The following is a 19,307-nucleotide window of genomic DNA, read 5'->3' as shown; positions in this document are numbered from 1 at the left end:
AACTCGGTGACTTCCCATTTCCCGAGGGCCTCCTGGTTCAGCCCTGGTCTCTGGGAACTGAGTACATTGGTGGGTGGGGAGCTGTATGTGCTCAGCCTGGGGGAGGGGATGCCATGGCACCTCCACCATCTAGAGGAGCCACGGGGCAGGGAGACACCAGTGAGCAGGGAGGATCCACAGGGCAAGTTCGAGGTGAGGCCAGAGAGCTGTAGCTACCCTGGCTCTGGACCCCCAGCTGCCGCCCCAGGTCCAGGTCCAGCAGTCAGCCCACGTGTCCTCTGAACCTGTTCACCAACGTACACATGGGAGGGTCAGTCCAGGGCAGGCTTTGTTCTGATTTAAAATTTAATGTCTTAGGTTGAAAAACACTACATTTCCATTTTTGTATGTCAGAAGTGGTTGCAAACGGGATTTTTAGACTCTTTCTATTGGGGGGTCTGGGGCATTTGCACTGCATTCCACAGGGGCAACTCTGGGGAGCCACAAAGAGCTGGGTAGTGCAGGGTGAGGTGTGGGAGGCCAGCCCTTGGTTCAAATCCTGTTCTCCACTGTCCATGAGGTCCTCAGCAAGTTCTCTGGCCTCTCCAAGCACACACAGGTTTCCTCAAGCAATTCCAAACTCCAGAGGAGACATCCAGGAAAATCGGCTGGCAGGGATCTCAACACCCATGATGGGCAGACCCTGGGCTCTAGTGTGCAACCCCTGTGGGAGGGGAGAGCCCCATCCTGCTCACACAGGGGTCTGTCAGTCCCAGATTCAAGGTGGCTCATTGGAGCCTTAACTCATCTGCCTGACCTAGGGATGCCTCTGGTCCCACCTGTGCCTCCTGGGGGTGTGAGGATCGCTGTGCACATCACTGAGCAGAGCACCTCCCACCCCATTCTGTCCTCCCTGAGACCACTGCTTCCTTCAAACAGAAAAAACCCAAACCTGCTCCCAAACCCATGGCCTGAGCCTGACCCCGACCCAAGCCTGACCGTGACCCTAATGCTCCAGACTGGATCCTGCCCCAAAGTAGGACAGCAAAGGCCACAGTGGGCACCACCCAGATTCTCCAGACAGAAAACCCAGTGGGACTCCGGGGCTCATGTCACCCCTTGTCCTGGGGCTACGAAGGTAGTGAGAGGTGGGCTGGGTGCCGGATGGCTGGTACTGTTTTCTTGAGGCGGAATTTGGGAAGGCTCGTCATCACTCAAAGGTTCGATTCCTGGGACTTGGGCCAGAGTGTGAAGCAAAGCACTAGCTCTCTGTGGCCACAGGAAGCCTTAAAACGAAAGTCTCTTCGGAAAGAATGCGGCGACTGACGTGTAAACTGAAAAGATAAATGGCCAGTTTTAAAGTTCTCCTGCGTTTGTTTAAACACGCGCGGGGCTGACAGCACAAGCGGTACAAATGCATTACCCACAAACGCCAAGTTCTGACATAAAAGTCTTTCCTTAAATCATGTAAAAAACACCGAGACCAGCACACTGTCCACTTAAACTTACATCGACACAAACTTACAATAAATAAGTCACAAGCGAACACCGAGTCATATTTACCACGAAGTCACTGGACAGAGACGGAGGCCAAAACACCATTAAAGTGAATTGATGTGAAACCACTTTGTCTTAGACGCACACGTGAGAAACGCCACTGATAAGAGACACGGAAGAACGGAGTCCAGCCCCGAGTGCCGGTCGGGGACCGCACGGGGTCAGTGGGTCAGGGTGCAGCCGGCCAGGTTCAGGCCCGCTGAGATCCAGGAACCGGCACCTCCACGTGGACATGGCGCGCTGCGGCTCGCTGCGGTCCAGGAACGGGGGGCACATCCCCCTGGACATGGCGCGCTGCCCCGGCGACCCCCAGGGTGTCTCCCAAACGCAGGCCGAGACGCACGCAGCGGCGTGGCCGCGGGACCGGAGCGCTGGGACTCAAGCGACGCTCGTCCCCTCGGCATCTGCCCCAAGGCGCAACGGGGTGAACCGGCTGCCCAGAGGGCCGGGCGGCGGCGGCGGCGGCTCAGGGGATGCCCTCCCTCCTCTGGCAGCACTGCGAGGGTGGCGCGGACCAGTCGTAGACGTAGGACAGGCGCAGCTGCACCTCGCGCTTGCACAGGCGGCCCTCCCGCGCCAGCGTCGCGTGCTTCTCCAGCATGTCCTCCAGGCTCTGCTTGTGCGTCACCAGGTACTGGTTGCTGCATCCGCGGGAGCGGTACTCGGTGTCGAAGCGCGGGTCGTGCTCGCGCTGCACGTCCACCGGCGCCAGCCAGGCTCCCAGAGACACGTCCTCGCTGTGCCAGGCGCGCAGGTAATCGCGGCTGAGGCGCAGGTAGCGCACCAGGTCGGCCGAGAGGACGTAGCCGCCGCCCAGCGCGTAGGGCAGATAGTAGTCGCAGAGCTGCCAGGCGGCCTCGCGCCAGCGGCCCCCGGGCTTGACGCGGCCGCGGCCCGAGAAGAAGCCCCAGTAGAGGCGGCGGCGGCGCGCGGGGTCGCGGGCGCGCAGCTCCGCCAGCAGCGCGTCCAGCCGCGCGAAGGAGTCGTCGTCCGCCTTGAGTACGAACTCGAAGGCCACGTGCTCGTCCAGCCAGGCCAGCATGGCCAGCACCTTGGCCGTGAGGTTGTCGTAGGCGTCGCGCAGCGCGGGCAGCAGCAGCAGGTCCCCGTGCCGCGCCTGCTCGCGCTCCAGAGCGCGCCGCTCCTCGGCGCCCAGGCCCGCAGTGCCCACGGCGAAGCGCGCCCACACGTCGCCCGGGGCCCCGCGCCGCGTCAGCCACGTGCTGCGGACCACGCTGCGGCGCTCGGCGGCGCGGGGCGCGCTGGCCACCAGCACTGCCAGGAAGGCGGATGCGCGCGCGGGAGCCGGGGGCTGGGGGCTGCGGCGCGGCGCCGCCCTGGAGCCCCGGGGCTCCGACGCGCAGCGCGCCAGGTAGAGCAGCGCCGCCCCGCACAGCACCAGCGCGCCCAGGCCCAGCGCTGCCCGCCGCCGCCACGCGCGCCGCAGCAGCTTCATGGCGCCCGCGCCGGGCCCGCGGCCCAGGCCGGGCGCGCGAATGCGCAGGCGCTCCCGGCTTGGTGCGGTGCGCGTGCGCACCGCGCTCCCGGGAGCGCGCCGGAGCCTTCCGAAAACGCCTAGTCTCGGGGGCGCTCGGAGGCCAGCGACCAATCGGCGGCCGCGGCGGTACCAGGAGCGGCCGTCACGTGGCCTCGCGCGCCCTTCTCATTGGTCGACCTCGGACTGGGCCCCGCGACCGCTTCCGCCCGAAGGAAAGATGGTGGTGCCAGCGTCCCTGCAGTGAGGTCGCGCCCGTTTGCGCCGCCCCCGCCCGCAAGAAAGATGGCAGCGGCCTGAGCCAGGCCCGTTGGTGGCGTCACGGGCGCTTCGCTCCGCTCCTCGGATCCCGGGTGTGGGGAGGCAGGCCGGTGAGTGAGGGGCCCCAGGCGGCCTCTGCAGGCGGCGGGGCCGAGTGTCCCCGCCGGCCGGACGGCGAGGGCGGGTCTAGAGGCCGTCGCCGCCTCCCGCCCTGGGCCGGAACACCGTCGGTCCGTTCGGCCTCGAGCCCTAGCGAGACTCCGCCGTCACCGGAGCTCCTGGGAGCAGGGACGGGCAGACGACGCGAGTCTCCCAGGCCATGGGCACGTCTGGTCTTCTGTTGGCCAAAACATACGAATGCCACCGCGAAACGGAGGCCGAGGGGGGTATGGTTGGACTCGCATTTATCAGCGAGGCGACCTTGGACAAGCTGCCCAGCTTCCCTGCGCCTCCGTTTCCGCTTCCGAACCGCGTGGATCCTCATCCCCAGTTAGGAGGATTTGGAAATTTGAAGTCTGCTGTGCCCTTGACGTCTGGCTCAGAGGCGGTGTTAGGAACCCTGCTGAGCTTTCAGAATAAGTACGTGTGTATGTTTCACCGCCAGAAATAGCTTCGTTCCACCAGAGCTGAAGCCGGGGATGGCAAAGAAATACCGTCTCTGCTTAAGCCGTTTCCCACGTTCAAGGGCGTATTGATTCCTTGCTAGGGACCGAGGCTTCTAGGGGATGGCGATTCCACAAGACGAAGTCTGAAATCCCCTTCGGTGGGCGGGACAGGCCGGCTCAGCTGTGCTTTTAGTCTCCGGTTCACTGTGACGCCAGGGGAGGAAGTTCCACGTGATGGACTCCTGATATCTAGTTATTTTTTGATTACTTTTTAAAATTTTCCTTTTTTGAGACAGGGTCTCACATTTTTGTTTTTGCTTTTTAAAGAGATGCGGTCTCAGCCGGGCGCAGTGGCTCACGCCTGTAATCTCAGCACTTTGGGAGGCCGAGGCAGATGGATCACGAGGTCAGGAGTTCAAGACCAGCCTGCCCACCTGGCCAAGATGTGAAACCCTGTCTCGACTAAAAACACACACACACACACAAAAGCCAGCTGTGGTTGTGGGCGCCTGTAATCCTAGCCAGTCGGGAGGCTGAGGCAGGGAATTGCTGGAACCTGGGAGCAGGAGCTTGCAGTGAGCTGAGGTCGCACCACTGCACTCCAGCCTGGGTGACAGAGCAAGACTCCGTATCAAAAAAAAAAAAAAATATCGACCCAGTCTCACTGTGCCGCCCAGGCTAGTCTCACGGTCCTCCTGCCCCAAGTAAACTTCCCTGTAACTCATCAAGATAATGTAGAATCGAGAGCTGGCTCTGTTCTCTCTAGGAACAAAGTGCAGTCTCTGCACACAGACTGTAGTTAGTAGAGTTAGCACCAGGAAGAGGTGTCTGGTGAGCTGGGACGACAGGAACAGAATTATGCCACCAGGAGGGAAGGAAAAAGCCCTCAGCCATGTTAAGAAAATCAGACTGATGGCCGGGCACGATGGCTCATGCCTGTATTCCCAACACTTTGGGAGGCCAAGTTGGGAGGATCACCTGAGGTCGGGAGTTCAAGACCAGCCTGACCCAACATGGAGAAACCCCATCTCTACTACAAAAATTAGCTGGGCGTGGTGGTACATACTTGTAATCCCAGCTACTTGGGAGGTTGAGGCAGGAGAATCACTTGAACCCGGGAGGGGGAGGTTTCGTGAGCTGAGATCACGCCATTACACTCTATCCTGGGCAAAAAAAAGTAAAAACATAAAGTAAATCAGGCCAGGTGCCCGTGGCTCACACTTGTAGTCCCAGGACTTTGGGATGCTGAGGTGGGAGGATCACTTGATTGAGGTCAGGAGTGTGAGACCAGCCTGGCCAACAGGGTGAAATCATATGGAGAGACAGAGCTGGAAACTCAGTGTCTGTAAAAAAGGGTAAAAGGAGTGGGTGCCGTGGCTGACACCTGTAATCCCAGCACCTTGGGAGGCTGAGGCAAGAGGATCGCTTGAAGTCGGGAGTTTGAGACCAGCCTGGGCAATACATCGAGACCTATCCTTACAAAAAATAAAATATTAATAATTAGCCGGGTGTGGTAGTGCATGCCTGTGGTCCCAGCTGCTCGGGTGGCTGAGGCAAGAGGGTTGTCTGAACCCAGGAATTCGAGATCTCAGTGAGCTGTGATCACCACCACACTCCAGCCCGGGCAACAGACCAAGACCCTGTTTCTAAAAAAAAAAAAAAAAAGGAAAAGATGCTGTGTGTGGTCTGGAGCCTGTAAACCAAGGATGCGTTTCCTGTTGCAGAATGGACGTGCTCAGGGCACTCGAAGTCTCACTAACGACGTGTCTGTCTTCTCCGCAGACCGTGAGCTGTTGCCGTGAGGGCCTCTGGAGCCGTGCTGCCCGTCCCCAGCCTGTGGCCCTTGTGGGGACACACCCTCTTCAGTGCCTGGGGCTTGGACTGGAGCCAGACCTCACTTCCTCCTCTGCCCCTGCCCTTCCCAGCACCTGGCCCACACCCTGCAGCCCACCCCATGGTCTGGCCCTGGGTAGTGATGGCGTCCCGGTGGGGTCCCCTGGTGGGCCTGGCTCCGCGCTGCCTCTGGCTCCTGGGGGCGGTCCTTCTGATGGATGCGTCTGCGAGACCTGCCAACCACACGTCCACTCGAGAGAGAGCGGCCAACAGGGAGGAGAACGAGATCCTGCCCCCCGACCACCTGAACGGTGTGAAGCTGGAGATGGACGGGCACCTCAACCGGGACTTCCACCAGGAGGTCTTCCTGGGCAAGGACCTGGGGGGCTTTGATGAGGACACGGAGCCACGGCGGAGCCGGAGGAAGCTGATGGTCATCTTTTCCAAGTAGGCGTTGCCCGCGTGGGCCCATCCCAGCTCTGCATGGTGGGGGGCACTGGGCCCTGTGTCAGGATCTGCTGGGCTGGCAAGGTGTGCCCATGATCAGCGGCACTTCCAGCCTGCTGTTTGCACCAAGGCCTGTGCTGGCAGCCTGGAGCTGAGAGGGCCTGAGTGAGCCTGTTTGGCCATCCCTAGGATAGCAGGAGGAGGCGCCCACCAGCACCGTGTGGTCAGCATCCTCTGTGCTGAGGGGCAGATGGGTGGCCTTCGTAGGCTGCAGCACCAGCTAGACAAGGCCTGGCTGAAGAGCAAGGGCCAGCCATGGGCAGCTGGAGAGCTGGTGCCTTGCGCACTGGGCTCCTCCTGGCACGCCCTCTACCTTGTGTCTGCAGTCGCTGCCACACACGGGTGGGGCCCTCTACCCTGTTTGTCTGTGGTCCCTGCCATACGCTGGTGGGGAGTGTGTCACACGCAGATGTGGGGAGTGTGGGATTGCCTTGTTTTGCTGGCCCGGTCAGGAGCAGAGCTGTGCTGTGCCTGTGGCCTGCCCTTGGCTGTCACTGCCTCTGCCCTGCGGAGTCCCCGAGCCCCTCTTGTTATCTCTGTGCCTAGTGCCGAGCTTTCTCCCCCAACTGTCCCCCGGTCTCGGGAGCCTGGTTTAAGGGGCCCAAGATGGGTTGACCTGACTCAGTCATCCCCGGAGCCAGGTCCTGCGGCAGAACCGGGGTGCCCTGCGGGGTGGACCTGGAACCCACACGCACTCAGTGCTGGCCTCACCCCTGGAGGGTTCCTGGCCACAGAGCAGGGTCAGGACATGCCCTCAAATCCTCCAGGCCAGCTGAGGTGCGGGGCAGGGAGCCAGGGTGCAGGTGAGAGAACACCCTGGGGCTTCTGGGGCCTGCAGGACCTGGGCACATGGAGGCAGCCCCGGCCTCGCCATCCTGCAGGGTGTGGTGCTCCAGGGCCAATGTGCAGAGGGGCAGGTGGCAGAGCTGGTGAGCAAGGTGGTTGGGCAGGGCCAGGGCCCAGGGGAGCAGGTGCAGGCAGGGAAAGAGTGAGGATGGGCGTGGCTGTGCCAGGGACCTGGGCTAAGGATCCAGGCTTTTGGGCGGAGCACACGTGAGCTGGTGGGAGGGAGGCGTGGTGCCAGCCGGAGGACCTGGGCACTGGGTATGGTGGCCCTTTGCCCCTCTCCCCAGATGGCACGATTCAGGGTTCCCTGTGTGCCCTGTGTTTACTCAGTAAAGGCTGCTGGTGCTCCCGGAGTCTGTCAGCATCACCACTCATGAGCTTACAAAGGCCTTGCTCAGGTGTCCCGGGGTGGGGGTGTGGGGGGTTGTCCCTGCCTGTGTGGTGCTGGGAGTGGACTGCCCACCTGGCGAGGCGAGTCGAGGCATCTGCTCGGTGCGTCTCCAGTAGGACTGGGGTTTCTTTTTGCTACCCGTCAGGAAACGCTGAGCCACCTTGTTTGAGGAGCGGGTACGGGGAATAGGAAATAGCAGTGGGTCTTCCCGACACCAGCGCTGAGCAGGGACTTCACTCCTTAGCACGGGATTCCCTTCTTGCCCTCTTTCTGCGCAGGCCCTGCATCGCCAGGACCTCCGTTCACTCAGGCTTCCAGTCTCCTCTGCCTCTTCTGGGCAGGGACATCATCTGAGATTCCCCTGTTTTTTCGTGGATATAACGGTTCTGAGGAGGGCTGGGACTCCCGTTACTTGGTGGACATAACCGTTCTGAGGAGGGCTGGGACTCCCGTTTTTTGGTGGAAGTAACAGTTCTGAGGAGGGCTGGGACTCCCGTTTTTTGGTGGACGTAACAGTTCTGAGGAGGGCTGGGACTCCCGTTTTTTGGTGGGTGTAACAGTTCTGAGGAGGGCTGGGACTCCCGTTTTTTGGTGGGTGTAACAGTTCTGAGGAGGGCTGGGACTCCCGTTTTTTGGTGGGTGTAACAGTTCTGAGGAGGGCTGGGACTCCCGTTTTTTGGTGGACGTAATGGTTCTGAGGAGGGCTGGGACTCCCGTTTTTTGGTGGGTGTAACAGTTCTGAGGAGGGCTGGGACTCCTGTTTTTTCATGGACGTAACTGTTCTGAGGAGGGCTGGGCAGGAGGTTCTAGGATGTCCCGCTTTGGGCTCGTGGGGTGTGTTTCTTCCTGACAGGACGAAAGAACACCCAGAGGGGAGGTGCCCTCTCCTAGGGGGTCCCGAACACCATGTGGCACCCTGGGGAGCTGTCTCTGTCCCTGTCCCGCCCTCCCTGGCATCTGGGACCAGGTGCAGGTGCAGGTGCAGGTGCAGGTGATGCCTCCTCCCGTGGGCCAAGTGTCACAGCCACGAGGATTCTATGGGTTTCTGCTCCCTGTGCATTTACTTATCAGTCAAGGCTCTTTTTGTTTTTATGTCTGTGTTTGCTCTGAGGTCTCTCTCTGTCACTCAGGTTGGAGTGCAGTGGTGGGATCTCAGCTCACTGCAGGCTCAAGCTCCTGGGCTCAAACGTTTCTCCCACCTCAGCCTCTTAAGTAGCTGGGATCACGGGCCCGCACCACCACACCCAGCCAGCTTCTAAATTGTTTTGTAGAGAAAGGGTCTCACTATGGTTGTCCAGGTTGACCTCGAATTCTTGGGCTCAAGCGATCCTCCCACTTCAGCCTCCCACAGTGCTGACACCACAGGGGTGACCGCAGCGCCCAGCCCCTCATGGGTTTGCGTCCTGTGGTGTGGACTTTGCTGCGTGCTTTGGGCCCAGCACTGCTGATTGTGCTGCTCACGTGGCATCGGCTTTGGCTGTTGGGAGCTGTGGCTCTTGCGTCTTTGGCTTTTGAGCTCACTTTGCCTCCCTGCTTCCTGGCACCATGAGATGCTCCAGGCTTGCCTCCACTTGCCCAGTGCACAGCAGCCGCCTTACCAGCGAGCCCTGGCCTCTGTGGCCGGAGCTGGAAGCTGGGGTCTGGGCACTGGGGGTCTTGCCCTTGTCCTTTCGGAGGCCAGAGCTCGGTACCATGAAGCTGACCTGGCCCAGGTCCCCAACCACACACGCCTGGCGAGGGGCCGGGGCACCCTCCTCTTGGGACACCTCTGGAAAGTGCACCAGCCCGCCCCGGAGACCATGCCCCTCTCAAAGCCCCGCCTCCCAGTGCTGCTGTCCTGGGGGTTGAGTTTCCAGCAGGTGAGCAGAGCTCTGTGAGGCTGGGACCCAGTGGCCTGGCCTGTGGCCTGTGGCCTCCTGGCCTGTGTTGGCCCCATGTCTCTGATATGTGTCCTGGTTCCCCAAGTCTGTGGTTTCTTCCATCCTTGGACACAATGCTAAGTCCCCACATGGTCTCTCTCCTAAGTCTTGTAACTTTACATTTATATGAAGGAAGGATTTGTTTTGTTTTGAGTTAGGGTCTCGGTTGCCCAGGCTGCAGTGGTGCCATCACAGTTCACCGCAGCCTCCACGTTCCAGGTTCAGGCAGTCCTCCCACCTCAGCCTCTTGAGTAGCTGAGACCACAGGTCCGTGTCACCACACCTGGCGAATTTTTGTAATTGTTTTTTGTAGAGATGAGGTCTCCCTGTGTTGTTGCCCAGGCTGGTCTTGAACTCTTGGGTTCAAGTGATCCACCCGTCTCAGCCTCTCAGCATGCTGGGATTGCGTGTGTGGCCACTGCATCTGGCCTATCTCAAGGTTTTTGTGTGGCCGTACCTGAAACATCAAAAATAAAATGGGGGCCGGGCCCAGAGACTGCATCTGTAACCCTAGCACTTTGGGAGGCCGAGGTGGATGGAATCACTTGAGGTCAGGAGTTCAAGACCACCAGCCTGCCCAATGTGGTGAAACCTCACTTAAACTAAAAATACAAAAATTAGCTGGGTGTGGTGGTGCACACCTATAATCCCAGCTACTTGGGAGGCTAAGGTGGGAGAATCCCTTAACCCAGGGGGTGGAGTGTGCAGTGAGTGAGATTGTGCCACTGTACTCCAGCCTGGTGACAGAGCGAGACTCCATTTCAATATATAATTAAAAGTGAAGACTGTGACTTTTGAGAGCTGTTGGAGAGAGGGGTCTGGTGGTGATTCTGTACTGCTGTGATGGTGCGGTAGGGTCCCTGTGTCTTCCAGAGGAGGGACTGTGGCACCCCCTTTCCCCAGTGTGTCTGGCACGGCCCCAGCCCCCATGTCCTGGACATTTCTCTCGGTGCCCCGGGGAGCCTTCGCTGTTAGTGATGGGTTCACATCGCGTGGAGCCCCGGGGCTGGGGCTGTCCATCTGGCAGTTTGGGGTCCTGGGGCCGGTCTGACGGCCGCCTGCCCATGTGCTGCCTGCAGGGTAGACGTGAACAGTGACCGGAAGATCAGCGCCAAGGAGATGCAGCGTTGGATCATGGAGAAGACGGCTGAGCACTTCCAGGAGGCCATGGAGGAGAGCAAGATGCACTTCCGAGCCGTGGACCCCGATGGGGACGGTACCGCGGCCAGGCCGGTGGGCAGGGCGGGTAGGGCAGGCAGGGCCGTGGACCTCGCCTGGGTCCTGGAGGGCAGACAGGCCTGGTCTGAGGGAAGGGCGGTGGGGAAGTGTCAGCTGGAGGCCCGAGGTGTGGTGGGGTACACTGGGGTACGCGAAAGCTGGGCTAGTGATGCCCGAGGCTTGGTGAGGAAAACGTGCTCTGAGCACTGGGTGTGGCCATGGAAGGCGCCGCTCAGGGCTTGTCACTGTCTGTGCCTCTTAGTGACACTGGGCACAGACATTCCCAGCTGGCTTCACAGGTGAGGAGGCGGGCGCGGGCTACTGGCCTGGGCCCCAGGGCTCCAGACGCTGGCATCCTGCTGTCTCCAGCCTGGGCAGCAAGCAAGACCCCATTTCAGCTGAAAAGGCAGCTCAGCTCAGTGTCAGACGTCCTGACAGGTATGACCTGCTCTTCCAGGCCACGTGTCATGGGATGAGTATAAAGTGAGGTTCTTGGCAAGTAAAGGTCACAGCGAGAAAGAGGTTGCCAACGCCGTCAGGCTCAACGAGGAGCTCAAAGTGGATGAGGAAAGTGAGTGCTCACCAGGCTCCTGCCGCCCGGGTCTCAGGCATCCCCTGCGTGCGTGCATGTTGTGTGTATTTGAGTGCACCATGTGCGTGTGCTCGTGGGTACATGCCGTGAATGTGCACATGCTCGTGGGTACATGCGGTGTGCGTGTGCTTGTGGGTACATGCAGTGAGTGTGCGTGTGCTCGTGGGTACCTGGTGAGTGTGCGTGTGCTCGTGGGTACCTGGTGAGTGTGCGTGTGCTCGTGGGTACATGGTGAGTGTGCGTGTGCTCATGGGTACACATGCAGGTGAGCCGTGTGCTCGTGGGTACACATGCAGGTGAGTGTGCCATGTGCTTGTGGGTACATGAGGTGAGTGTGCATGTGCTCATGGGCACACGTGCAGGTGAGTGAGCTGTGTGCTCCTGGGTACATGCAGTCAATGTGCATGTGCTCGTGGGTAAATGCGGTGAGTGTGTGTTTGTCCATGGGTACGTGTGAGTGTGCCATGTGCTTGTGTGTACGTGTGCAGGTGAGCCATGTGCTCGTGGGTACATATGGTGAATCTGCACACGTGTCTGCATCACACCTATTGTGTATGCGCATGTGCATGTGTGTCCTGACCCTATATCCCAACATGGGTGGTGGTGGCTGTGAGGAGGGAAAAAGCCATTGCTGGCCCAGGCACTGCCCAGGGGTCAGGTGGGGAGCGTGTGAGCCATGCCCGGCCACTCTCAGCACACTCTCGCTGGTCACGACACCATCATGGTGGTTATCCAGTGAGCTCCTGCAGAGGATCTGAGGCCGTGAGTCTTGTGGGGCTCTGCCTGATACTCTGAAGGCCACGTGAGGCGGGGTTTCCCAGGGATAGGGAACGGCCTGTGTCTAAGGGCCTGGCCCTAGGGTCTGGGGTCTGCTGAGACATCTGTATGGCCACCAAGTGGTCACTGGAAGCGGTTGGGTCCCAGGGAGAGGCTCTTCCTTGTGTCAGGGATGCGGCTGTTGGCCTGCAGGGCATCCTCAGCCCTGGCTGGGTCCGAGCTGGTGCCTCTGTGTGAAGAGGGTGGAGTGAGGTGGGGCCTGGCACCTGGGTTAAGGGCAGGCGAGAGGAGAGCCTGCCTCCCTGCACAGGGCCAGTTCCGGGAGAGCCGTCTGGGCAGCTGTCCTACTAGTGCTGTGGTGGCACACGGCGGAGCGGGGCCACGGTGGCCACTCCCCTGGGGCTCTGTGCCCTTACGCGTCACGCTCGCTTTCTGGTTTGGTTTGGGGGCTTTGCGGGGAGTCTGAGGAGGTGCTTGCCTGTTCCATCACTGCTCTGGTTTGTGGGGTGGTGTCTCTGCTGTCCTGCATAGCACCTGGGTACCCCATGGGACTGGTAATGTGATACGCAGCTGTTCCTGGTAGGCTGGGCGTATCTTACACCTTTATGTTTTGTGCCTGCTCAGCCTATCAGACGTTTCCTTACCAGAGGCTGACGTCAAACCACCTCTTAACCTCTCTTTTTTTGTGAGAGTGTTTCTCTTACCCAGCCTGGAGTGCAGTGGCGCAATCTCGGCTCACTGTGGCCGTAACTTCCTGGGCTCAGGTGAGCCTCCCACCTCAGCCTTCCAGGTAGCTGGGACCACAGGCGCCTGCCACCGTGCCTGGCTAATTTTTAAATTTTTTTATACAGACAGATTTTGCCATGTTGGCCAGGCTGGTCTCAAACTCCTGGCTTCAAGAGATCTGCCCACCTCAGCCTCCCAAAGTGCTGGGATTGCAGGTGTGAGCCACTGCGCTAGACTTAACCTCTTTCTTTTTTTAGTTTTTAACTTGTTATTGTTTTGGAGAGAGGGTCTTACTTTTGCCCAGGCTGCAGTGCAGTGGCACGATGTCAGCTCGCTGTAATCACATCCTGGTCTCAATTTATCCTCCTAGGAGAATTAAAAAAATTAAGTTGTAAGACATGTTCCTGCCAGGAATGGCCCCATATCATGTGACCAGCCCCCATGGGGGGCAGCCTCCTGAGTAACTGGGACCACCAGTGGGTGCCACCAGGCCTAGCTGATTTAAAAATACGTATTTTTTATAGACATGAGGTCTCCCCATGTCACCTAGGCAGGTCTCCAACTCTTGGGGTTTGAGAGGGTTTAATGACCTGCCGCCTCAGCTTCCCCCTGTCCTGGGGTGTGGGTGTGAGTGACCCCCCACCTCGGCCTCCCCCTGTCCTGGGGTGTGGGTGTGAGTGACCCCCCTGCCTTGGCCTTCCCCTGTCCTGGGGTTGTGGGTGTGAGTGACCCCACCCCTGCCTCGGCCTCCCCCTGTCCTGGGGTGTGGGTGTGAGTGACTCTCCTGCCTCAGCCTCCCCGTCCTGGGGTGTGGGTGTGAGTGACCCCCTCGCCTCGGTCTCCCTGTCCTGGGGTGTGGGTGTGAGTGACCCCCCACCTCGGCCTCCCCCTGTCCTGGGGTGTGGGTGTGAGTGACCCCCCTGCCTTGGCCTTCCCCTGTCCTGGGGTTGTGGGTGTGAGTGACCCCACCCCTGCCTCGGCCTCCCCCTGTCCTGGGGTGTGGGTGTGAGTGACTCTCCTGCCTCAGCCTCCCCGTCCTGGGGTGTGGGTGTGAGTGACCCCCTTGCCTCGGTCTCCCTGTCCTGGGGTGTGGGTGTGAGTGACCCCCCGCCTCGGCCTCCCCCTGTCCTGGGGTGTGGGTGTGAGTGACCCCCCTGCCTTGGCCTTCCCCTGTCCTGGGGTTGTGGGTGTGAGTGACCCCACCCCTGCCTCGGCCTCCCCCTGTCCTGGGGTGTGGGTGTGAGTGACTCTCCTGCCTCAGCCTCCCCGTCCTGGGGTGTGGGTGTGAGTGACCCCCTCGCCTCGGTCTCCCTGTCCTGGGGTGTGGGTGTGAGTGACCCCCTCGCCTCGGTCTCCCTGTCCTGGGGTGTGGGTGTGAGTGACCCCCCGCCTCGGCCTCCCCGTCTTGGGATTGCAGGCTCAAGCTCCTCTGCCTGCCCTTGTCCTTCTAGAATGACGTGGAGACTTTTCAAGCCTGTCGGCTCTGCCTGCCCTCTTCCAGTTCGTGTGCTCTTCTGGAGTTTGGTCCCGTCCTTTCTAAATCATACAAATTGGACATTAAAAAGGCCAAAACTTAGAGACAGGATCTCCCTGTTTGCCCAGGCTGGCCTCAAACCCCTGGCTAAGCGATCTCCCCGCCTCGGCCTCCCAGGTGCTGGGAGCCCCTGTCCCCGGCCAAACTGGACAGTAGTGTTTCCTTTCTAAAGAGTGGTTCCCATTTTCCTCACTGCGACCAATTGGTGCCTCCGCCCTGGGCCCTGTGTTTCACCTTTGTCCCGCGGGTGAGCTCTGTGCAACAAGTCCAGCCTGCTGGCAATTTGCCAGGTGGGAGGCCTGGGCCTGCATTGGCACCCTGACTCCTGTCGTGTCTGTCTTTCCTGGGTGCCATTTTATTTGGGTCTCTTCTGCCCAGGACACGTCCCACCTGGACCTAGAGCTTCGTGGCATCTCTGTGAAGCCGCCGTCTACCTTTGGGGCTCAGCAGAGGTGTATTTAGAATTTGCTCTGCATTCTGAGGGTCCTCGTGTACCCTGAGGTGCCCGTCCCTGCTCAACCATGTCTGATCCGCCTTCGCCTCCCCGACCTTAGGCTGCTTAGGACCCCCTTAGCCCTTCAGCTGTTTGGCTTCTGGATCAGGAAGAGCAGCTGCTGGGTCCTGGAGGGAGGTGCTGGGAAGCCCTGGCAGGTGCTGCCCCAACCCCCGTGACCTCTGACACCTCCCCTGCGACCTTCCACCCCTCCCCTGCGACCTTCCACCCCTCCCCTGCATGGATCCTTCAAAGGCCACGTATGGCCCACGCATGAGTCCTGGGCTGCTGTCCTCATGTGATTCTGGAGGCTGCGGTGAAGGCGTGGCAGGCGGGCATTGCCCCGTCTCCTGCCTCCATCCACTGCCTCGCTTGGGGTCTGTGTCCTCTTCCCACAGGGACAGTGGTCATTGATCCTCCCTGATCCAGGATGGTCTCTCCAGATCCCTCACTAACAGTGGCAGCAGAGACCCAGCTTGTGGTGGGGACTGGGGCCCACGGCTCCTCCAGGGCCTGAGGTCGGTGCTGGGGCTGAGTGGTTATGAGAATCCTGTGCTGGAGAGGTGCCTCCCAGCTGGCCTGTTCCAGGCGTCTCTGCCTGCCCCTGTCCTGGTGGGTCAGTTCTGCCCTGTCCATCCATTCTAGGAGCTGTCTTCCTTTAAGTGAACTTGTCACATATAAGGAGGTTGTTCAGAGAAGGGTAAGATGTGTTGGCAGCTGGGCCTCGTCCTCTGCAGGGACCGCGACACAGAGGTTGCTGGGTTTGTAGCCAGGCCTCCCTCGCTGGGCTGAGCCACTGACCGTGGTGAGGTTGTGTTTCTGCCCTGGAGACCAAGACAGGCCCTCAGGGTGCGTGGGGACCTCGGGGTGAGAGGGGACGGGGCCGAGTGAGCACAGCGGGAGAGCAAGGGCCACACACACAGAGGCCGCGCCACGTCCCAGCCGGGAGGTTCCCGCGATGCTCAGCTTAGCCCCATCTCAGTCATTTCTAGAAACTTCCTGCCTGTGACGTCACAGGTGAAGGAAATGGAAGAGGGCATTGAGTCCTTCCCCGCTTGGTGGGTGCACACCTCAGCCTCCAGGGTGATTCCACTCCTCTTGGGGGCAGCTGCAGGTGTGGGGGACGGGGCCCTGGCCCATCCTGAGGGCTGCTAGGCCTGAAGGAGTCTGAGCTATGTCCGGGGGGGTCTGGGCCACGGGGAGGTTCTGGACCATGTCTTGGGAGGTCCAGGTTGTGGGGGGTCCAGGCCATGTCTTGGGGTGTCTGGGCTAGTTTGGGGGCTCTGGGATGTGTAGCGGGTTCAGGCCATATCTTGAGGGTCCAGATTCTGTCTTGCGGGTCTGTGCTGTGTCCATGGGGTATCAGGGCCATCTGTGAATTAGGGGATCTGGTGTGGGGGATCAGGCTGTCTTGGGAGTCTGGGCTGTGTGTGTGGAGGTCTGGGTTATACCTTGGAAGGTCTAGGCAGTGTCTTTGGGGATCTGGCCTGTGGGGGGTCTGGGTTGTGTCTTGGGGGCCCAGGCTATGTTTGGGGAGCCTGTGAATCCTGGAGGGTGGGGCTCCGGTCTCGTTGGCAGCTGTATCCCGGTTGTTAACCCTTGAGTTCAGGCAGCACCTCTCGGAACTTTCTGGATTTGCGTGCTGGCATCTGTTTGCCTCGATGCCCACAGGCTGTGCCCCTCTCAGCACAGGAAGTCCTGGAGAACCTGAAGGACCGCTGGTACCAGGCAGACAGCCCCCCCGCAGACCTGCTGCTGACGGAGCAAGAGTTCCTATCATTCCTTCACCCTGAGCACAGCCGGGGCATGCTCAGGTTCATGGTGAAGGAGATCGTCCGGGACCTGGGTGAGGCGGGGCCCAGCCTGGTGGCTGACTGCAGGGGCCGGGCATGGCGGGAGGTTGGGGCGGATCCTGCAGGAGCCCCCACCCGGGTGTGAGCTGACCCACTCCTGCCTCACAGACCAGGATGGCAACAAGCAGCTCTCTCTGCCCGAGTTCATCTCCCTGCCCGTGGGCACCGTGGAGAACCAGCAGGGCCAGGACATCGACGACAACTGGGTAAGAGACAGAAAGAAGGAGTTTGAGGAGCTCATTGACTCTGACCATGACGGCATCGTGACTGCGGAGGAGCTGGAGGTGAGTCCTGCGCAGCCATCAAAGCCGGCCCACAAACTCTGCACCTGGGACGGGAGGCCGTGCTGGTGACTCTGTAGGCCGTGCTGGGAGCTCTGTGGAGGCCGTAGAGGCTGTGCTGGTGACCGTGTGGAGGCCGTGCTGGTGGCTCTGTGGAGGCCGTGCTGGTGACTGTGGAGGCCGTGCTGGTGGCTCTGGAGGCTGTGCTGGTGGCTCTGTGGAGGCCGTGCTGGTGGCTCTGTGGAGGCCGTGTGGAGGCCGTGCTGGTGGCTCTGTGGAGGTCGTGTGGAGGCCGTGCTGGTGGCTTTGTGGAGGCCATGCTGTTGGCTCTGTGGAGGCCGTGCTGGTGGCTCTGTGGAGGCCGTGCTGGTGGCTCTGTGGAGGCCGTGTGGAGGCCGTGCTGGTGGCTTTGTGGAGGCCATGCTGTTGGCTCTGTGGAGGCTGTGCTGGTGGCCGTGCTCATGGCCATGCTGGATGCTGTGCTCATGGCCGTGCTGGATGCTGTGCTCATGGTCGTGCTGGTGGTCGACCTGAGACTCTGCCATCACTTAGGCGTTTGCTCAGCGACATCCATGGCGTGGGCTCCCACAAAGGCCCCCAGGCTGCGTGGCAGTTGTTGGTGTTTAGGTTCAGATGAGAGATGGGAGCCTGGCTGGGCTCCATCCTTATCCTCTCTCCGGGGGGCATCAGGGTTCCCACAGCCGCTTTTTAACAGGACCACAAGGGGAGGCTGGTGCTGGGCCCAGCTCCAGGGCAGGTGGGTGGGGCAGCCTCTGCCACTTTGCTGGAATTTACCACCTTCCTCTGAAGCGTTTTCACTGGTATCCTGTGTAGGTGCCATGCGGGGCTTGTTTTTCTCCCACTGCTGAGTGAGTCATTTTGTTTTCATGTAGAAAATCCTCTGATCCCTGCTGGTAGCCAGTGGGCCTGGTCCAGGTCAGGGATCCTTCAGAACTGGGGTCCTGCCTGGTGTGGCCTCTGTGTCCCGTGACCCCTGCCGGCCCTGGGCAGGCCCTCCATGGCCCCTGGCTTCTCCCCACTCTGTGCCTTTCTCATATGTGCCATCTTTGAGAACTTTCCAGAATGTGCCCACATTCCCGCTGCAGCCAGTGGGCATCTTAAGAGCCACTTTGTGTTGGTGGCTTCAGAGCTTGGGTCCAGCTCCTCCCCTGAGTACAGCCTGCAGGGGCTCCTGGGTGGGACCAGTGCTGGGAGTGTAGCAAGGTGGCCCCTTATCTGTGCCCCGCCGGCCTGTGCCCCGCTAACCCGTGCCCCGCCGACCCGCACCCTGCTGACCCGCGCCCCGTACCCCACTGACCCGCACCCCACCGACCCGCACCCTGCCGACCTGTGCCCTGCTGACCCGCGCCCCGCCGACCCGTGCCCCGCTGACCTGTGCCCTGCTGGCCCGTGCCCCGCTGACCCGCTCCCGGCTCTCCCGCAGAGCTACATGGACCCCATGAACGAGTACAATGCCCTGAACGAGGCCAAGCAGATGATCGCCGTCGCCGACGAGAACCAGAACCAGCACCTGGAGCCCGAGGAGGTGCTGAAGTACAGCGAGTTCTTCACGGGCAGCAAGCTGGTGGACTACGCGCGCAGCGTGCATGAGGAGTTCTGACACTGCCCACCCGAGCTGCCCTTCACGCCCCACCAGGGTGGCTGTTGGTGATTCTGCGCTCGATGCTGTTCCAGACTCCAGCTCCTCCGTCCTGACCCCCGACCACGGCTGGTCCCAGCGGGTGGAAGACGCGTCTGCTCCGCAGTGCCTGCTGCCTGGGAGGCCCCTGCTGGGATGCGGCGGGGCGCAGGGCCTCGAAATCGCTGCATCTCACCTCTGAGAACCTAATCTCGCTCTAGTCATTCTGCCAAAGGCGCTGACGGCATCGAGGCCGGAACATCTGGGCCGGGCCCCTCGCGGGGCCACCGCTCCGTGGGAAAGAACACAGCTCCTCCATTTCCTTGAAAACTGAACGATTAATAAAAATAGATGAAACTTGGCTGAAAATGAGTAGCCAGGAGGTTGAGGGATGGGCGCCTGGTCTTTCCCCGCCTGGGGTGTCAGAGCCTCCCGGGTCCCAGTGCTGCCACCGAGAAAATGCAAATATTCGTTGTGACGAGACCCACGCTGATTCCCTCTAAACGTAGTTGCCTTTTTGGTCAGCTTCATTCTTTGGGTGTGAAACAAAACACAAAAGCAGCTTGGCACATTTGCGGTCACAGTTTCTACTCCAGCGCTGCAGGCCTGTGCTGGGTCACGGGGGAGCCTGGAGGTCGTGGTGGGTTCCAGGTGGTTCTCCTGGCAGGTGGGGATGGCAGGGGCTCTAGGAGGATGGAGGGCTGTGTGTGTGAGTAAGTGGGGGTCCCAGGGCAGGTGAGCGGTGCTGTGTGAGAGTGAGCGGAGGGTCCCAGGGGCAGGTGTGTGGCACTGTGTGGGCAG

General features: G+C 60.6%; 2 protein-coding genes across 5 annotated transcripts; one reads left to right on the top strand and one right to left on the bottom strand.

The window, feature by feature from the left end:
* Nucleotides 1-327: 327 nt before the first annotated feature.
* B3GALT6 (beta-1,3-galactosyltransferase 6) lies at nt 328-3,022 on the bottom strand. The gene has a single exon (XM_002750192.6). The coding sequence runs from the start codon at nt 2,990-2,992 to the stop codon at nt 2,003-2,005; it is 990 nt and encodes a 329-aa protein (XP_002750238.3). The 5' UTR covers nt 2,993-3,022; the 3' UTR covers nt 328-2,002.
* A 281-nt stretch (nt 3,023-3,303) lies between these two features.
* SDF4 (stromal cell derived factor 4) lies at nt 3,304-18,875 on the top strand. Of its 4 annotated transcripts, none has more exons than XM_035307265.3 (7): nt 3,304-3,402; nt 5,680-6,177; nt 10,473-10,609; nt 11,069-11,182; nt 16,421-16,579; nt 16,695-16,870; nt 18,312-18,875. In XM_035307265.3, the coding sequence occupies exons 2-7, from the start codon at nt 5,852-5,854 to the stop codon at nt 18,486-18,488; spliced, it is 1,089 nt and encodes a 362-aa protein (XP_035163156.1). In that variant the 5' UTR covers nt 3,304-3,402; nt 5,680-5,851; the 3' UTR covers nt 18,489-18,875. The 4 variants fall into 4 exon arrangements, with proteins under 4 accessions (XP_035163156.1, XP_035163157.1, XP_035163158.1 ...); XM_035307266.3 differs by having other exon boundaries at nt 3,304-3,871; XM_035307267.3 differs by lacking the exon at nt 11,069-11,182.
* Nucleotides 18,876-19,307: the final 432 nt, after the last annotated feature.

Source organism: Callithrix jacchus, chromosome 7, assembly GCF_049354715.1.
Source record: "Callithrix jacchus isolate 240 chromosome 7, calJac240_pri, whole genome shotgun sequence".
In the NCBI taxonomy this organism is placed as follows: Eukaryota; Metazoa; Chordata; class Mammalia; order Primates; family Cebidae; genus Callithrix; species Callithrix jacchus.
The sequence above is the reverse complement of the archived record's forward strand: the minus strand, read 5'-3'. Positions and strand labels throughout refer to the sequence as shown.